Source organism: Sinocyclocheilus rhinocerous, unplaced genomic scaffold (assembly GCF_001515625.1).
Source record: "Sinocyclocheilus rhinocerous isolate Xijiao unplaced genomic scaffold, SAMN03320098_v1.1 scaffold186, whole genome shotgun sequence".
In the NCBI taxonomy this organism is placed as follows: domain Eukaryota; kingdom Metazoa; phylum Chordata; class Actinopteri; order Cypriniformes; family Cyprinidae; genus Sinocyclocheilus; species Sinocyclocheilus rhinocerous.
In genome coordinates, this window is record NW_015662005.1 from 72,215 (window position 1) to 77,709 (window position 5,495).

Here is a 5,495-nt window from a genome sequence, read left to right on the forward strand (position 1 = left end):
TGAACATTTGGGTGGCATTATGCAAATATTTCCATATAGTGTGGTAGATATGTGGGGGCGTGTTAGAATGAGCCGTTTTAGGGGGGCGTGGCAGAGTCTTAACTTTGATAAAGAATATCTCTTTGGTTTTGAGACTTTAGTCTTTGCAACTTCAGGGATCTTATCTATGCACAATCAGCTTGTAACACTCCAAAGAGAAAGGAAAACTTGAAATCGCATCATATGACCCCTTTAATGTAAAAAGCACAAATTACTGTGTGTAAGTAGCTTTTGGCAGGATTTTACTGTTTCAGTAGCATGCTGTTTTTCCCTTCAGAACAAAGAAAAAGCCTCCGCACCGCTGGGCAAGTTTTGTTTTAACACTAGAACTACCGGAATTCTATAACTACTAGAATGGCCATAGCGGTCATTCTGACTGTTCATACTAGACTGAACTCAATGCCATTTTTGTCATATCATATTTACATTCGAAGCTTCTTTTGAGGTTTTACAATGAAGCATTGAATGTCTGTCGTCATAGTTTATGACGCAATCACCCTAAAAATATGATATTTTTTTGTAATATTTAATTGTGTAAGAGCTACGTAGACCGCTCCCGAATGTGCGTGTCTCGCTTTGTGTCCGGCAAGCGGGAGAGCAAAAGTTTTTCACCGCAGTGAAAATGTTGTATTTGAAAGTCTAAATGCCAACAAATATGAACCGAAGCAGAATATTTCTGTAGATAAAACGTTGTGAATTTTGGAAATGATTACTTACATCTTTTTTTCAATACATTTTTACTTTTGAACTTTACAACGCTCTGAAGTTATTGGAAATGTTTGGATCACATGAATTGGAAACAATTCTATGCAGCCACCACTGGAATCGTGATCCATGAATAAATGGATCTGTTATGATAGTATAGGTAATAATAAACATCATCACTGTCGCTAAAAAAAGCCTAATTAGTTTGGTTTATTTCACAATATCAGTCTTGTCGGGGCTAAAATAAGATATGCATTAGCTATAGCATTACACTAGCATAAAAATAATAATAGTGGAACTGTGGCAGATTGAATGACAGCAGTATTGAAGGTGTCCACCTGGCTTTTTTACAAACAGGAATTTTAGCTTAGCAATAGAATATAAAAACAACTAGAACAAAAGTTGCTAGGCAACAGTGACGTGCATCTTCAACCGCGGGAAAAAAAATTGCAAAAGCAGAAATTATACGCCTTCTGTAATGCGAACTGTCAATTTGACCGCTTTTGGCCATTCAAGGTAGAAACTTTTGTTAACTCGTTTGTGTTTTGTAATTTTAATAAAATAACAATGTTATAATAAAAAATATACACACATTTAGGAAAAGTCAGGGTATTATAGTTATATGGGTTTTATTTCAACAAAGTTATTACATTTCAACATTTAAAAAAGGTCAAAATGACTGCCTTGGTAGTTCTAGTGTTAAATTATCCAATGCTAATTAGGCTTTCCCAGTGAGATCTCGAGCCACATGTGAACTCTCTGATCCCCTCTGCTCAATACTGAGTTCCCTACTTAAACTTTTATGTTTAATTTGACTCATGTTTAAAGGAATAGTTCACCCGAAAATTACAATTTTTTGAAAATGTACTCACCCTCAGGTCATCCAAGATGCGTTTGTTTTTTCATCAGAACAGATTTGGAGAAATTTAGCATTACATCACTTGCTCACCAATGGTCGTCTGTAGTGAATGGGTGCCGTCAGAATGAGAGTCCAAACAGCTGATAACAACATTACAATAATCCACACAACTCCAGTCTTGCAGCAAAAAACTTTTTTGTAAATCCATTATAAAGCTTAACTCTTGCTTACAGCTAAAATACGAGTCCTCTATCCATAATATTGCCTTTTCTCCAGTGAAAGAGTCGTCTCCTCTGAATCAGGAGGGAAATATGCTCAGATCAAGCACCATTTACAAGCGAAAACAGCTATAAACAAAAATGTTGGTGGATTTCGATGTGAGAGAACATCAGGGGATGGACTCTTTCATTGGACGAAGCGTTATTATTGTATTTTGGCCAGAAGCAATGGAAAGTTAAAAAAACGCATTAATGATGGTTTTGTTACTTAAAAACATACAACTTTACACAAGACGTTAATTAATGGACTAGAGGACTAGTCGTGTGGATTACTGTGACGTTTTTATCAGCTGTTTGAACTTTCATTCTGACGGCACCCATTCACTGCAGAGGATCCACTGGAGAGCAAGTGATGTAATGCTAAATTTCTCTAAATCTGTTCCCATGAAGAAACAAACTTTTTTTTGTGAACTATTCATTTAAGGAGGGTTGAAGCTAGAAAACCATATTGGTCAAATGTAGATTTGTGTAAATGCATACTGAATGCGAAATTAATTTTTATTCTCATAGGGCCACAACCCCCTCTACAAAGGTGCCACATCAACATTCACAAACATCACATACCGAGGCAAGGACTGACCGCAGAGAGCAGAGGAAGAATTGGACATCGCTAACAGACGGTGTTCATATTTTAAAAGGTTTAAAAGTATTAATTGTTTTGTAAAATTGAATATGCAAATTGAACACGATCAGGAAGGGTTGTACATATTTTGTTGTTGTACATATGTAAAGTCAAAACTGGCATAATCCCTCTGTGGAAGTCTTTCTGTTTGTCACTGAATGAATGTTAAACTTTACATTTGCTTCCTACACGTCTGTATTTGTCAGCAGCACAGTGCTTGGAGAGATAGCTTCACACTGTAGTGACACACGTCAAGCCATTTCCTCCCTCTCCCCGCTCCGTCACTCTGTGTAGTGGCAGATATGAATGATAAAAATCTTTCCAACTACTGATGGCCTCTGGTAACACTGAATCCCTCATCATGAGCAAGAAATGCTCTTAATATAAGCTTCACTGTTGTTATAGCTTTATTAATATTATGCAACTACTAGTGGTAGCTTTATCACACTGGCCTTTAGTACACAATTTTGGTATGGGTTCACAAATCCAAGTGCTGTATAAAAATGTGCGAACGTTGTCTGTCGCCATAATTTTTTACAAAATGTGTGCCAAAAATAGACAAATTTTTATTATTTGTCTGGCAGAATGACCTTAAAAGTCAAAAAGCCCTTCTCAGCTCAAGTGCAAAAAAGTAACAGTGCCCTCCAATGGGAAATATATGAACGTCTGGATTTTGTGTTTAGGTGCTGTCAGACTCAGACCATTTTTAGTATGTGGTGATTAATAGTTAGAAATAACAAAATATTTGTCAAATTATTTCTTTGAGAAAAAAAATTGTGGTATATTTAAGGGAAATATCATTACCTGTCCTAATATCTAGCGATGCCACACACTTCAATCATAATATCAATAAAACATAATATATATGTATCAATGTTTTTCCATGCTAATTTTAGTACAATATGATTAAAAATATTACTGTTATTAATGTACTATAAAACTAATTTCATTGTTTGTATTTGGGGTTAATAAAGGCCTGTTTTTCCATTTTATTCCATATCACTTTTATGGGTCTAATAACCTGGTCTATTTTAAATTAATCTGACTAATTCTATATTTTATTTTCTTTGCTGTGTGATGGGCATATAGTGTTTCTGTGGATGTGATTCTATTATATGTATTGAACTACAGCACCATCTACTGGACTGATGTTACAACCACAGTTCTAATGATTTTGTTTCCTTTTTCATCAAGACCTTGAGGAAATTATTATGTGAGATATTTAGGTTTTACGTGCAGCAAATCATTTACTATAGGCAATTTATATTTTCAGTATATTTTGTAATGACATTTTCTGAAATCTGACTCTCTCAGATTAAAGTTATTTAAACATTTTATGTTATTATTATATTGCTATGTTGAATATAAGCAAAGTGGGACAGCTGGTAAATCCGAAATCATGTCCGTTTTGTTCCAGTAGGCCATATAAGTAAGTAAGTACGTGATAAATGTAGCTATTTGGATCATATTTTCAAAACAACGAGTAACAAATTATTAGAAAGTGTCCAACTTTATTTATTTAAAGTTTCACCCATAAATAAATACATTTGTTACGTTATTTTTAAATAACATTTCAGCCCTAAATAAATAAATATTTTCTACCCAACTTTTCATAAATATCAATATATTTGTTGTTATTTTGACTAACGTTTAAGCCCTAAATAAATAAATAAAAAGTACCATATTTGTTACGGTTTCGTACCGTGAGAGGCGTCGCCATATCGAAAGCCAAATGGTTCAGAATTCGCGTGCTTTTCATCGCCTCCAGGCGTTAAATAAGCGCCGTTAGGCGATAAGTTAACGGCAGACGCCACCACGCGTTAAAATAACGCCACACGCCGACCGACGTTAAGTTAACACCACAGGCCACTTAAGATGCAGATTTATTTACTCATCTACATGGACACACCTCTCATGGCTACGAGGACTCTATGGCAAGTCGGAGCATCAATTTGGAAATGATTTTATACAACAGTTAAATGAATAAGAAATTTATATTATTATTTTATTATTATTATATTATATTTTGAATATCATTTCAGTTTAAAAAATATTTGGGGATAGTTTCACAAAAATTTTAATTCTGTTTATTTACATTTACTCACCCCGATGTTGTTTCAAACCTTATGCGCCCATCCATAAAAAAAAGTGTCTCACACACCTCCGGAGGGTGAACAAAGGCCTCCTGTAGCGATTCCATGTGTTTTTGTAAGAAAAATATCCATATTCAAAACGTAATAATACTTTAATGTAGCTTGTGCCAACAGTTGTACACGGAAGCAGTTCCGGGCGGATGACGTATGAGGTCAGCGTTGCACATGCGCTGGTGAGTCTCGTGAAAATCAACGTTTGTTAACAGGAGCAAAGGAAGCAAAGTTTCCTTACTTTAGCAAAGGAACACCAGTCTCCTCTTGGCTTATATTGAAATCCTCCGACATTCTTTACAAATCCTCGTTTTGTACTTCTAATTAGTGACCGTTGTTTTGTTTTGATCTCTCCGCTGCGCTTCCGCGTTCGTCACTTTTGAGCGGCATGTGCAAAGCCGACCTCATACGTCATCCACCCCGAACTGCTTCCGTGTACAACACCCGGAGCCGTGTGAGACACTTTATATTAAGGATGGACACTTTTTATTTAACTTCTTTTGGACTGATGCACTGCAACACCCGCTGAGGGCCATTAAACAGCTTGAAAGATCAAAGACAATTTTTAATATAACTCCGACTGAATTCGTCTGAAAGAAGAAAGTCATATACACCTAGGATGACTTGAGGGTGAGTAATTTATGGACTAATTTTCATTTTTGGGTGAACTAACCCTTTAACGCCTGGCGGCGTTATGAAAACGGCGTTTTAATATCAATACCTGTGAAAAGCACGCGAATTCTGAACCATTTGGCTTTCGATATCGCCAGGATCAGATTACACGACACACAAACCTCATGGGGAAGAGAGAGAGGGAGAGACACACAAACGTCATGGGTGAGAGAGAG

The 5,495-nt window shown here is 36.0% G+C and overlaps 1 protein-coding gene across 1 annotated transcript in view; it reads left to right on the top strand.

Annotated features, from left to right (window-relative positions):
* The window catches only part of LOC107727289 (integrin beta-3-like), a 26,368-nt gene extending 23,044 nt beyond the window's left edge, over window positions 1–3,324 (top strand). The window contains exon 16 of the mRNA XM_016537118.1: window positions 2,392–3,324. Within this exon, the coding sequence (XP_016392604.1) occupies window positions 2,392–2,460 (69 nt within the window). The 3' untranslated portion in view covers window positions 2,461–3,324. The remainder of the gene's footprint in view (window positions 1–2,391) is intronic.
* The last annotated feature ends 2,171 nt before the right edge of the window (window positions 3,325–5,495 follow it).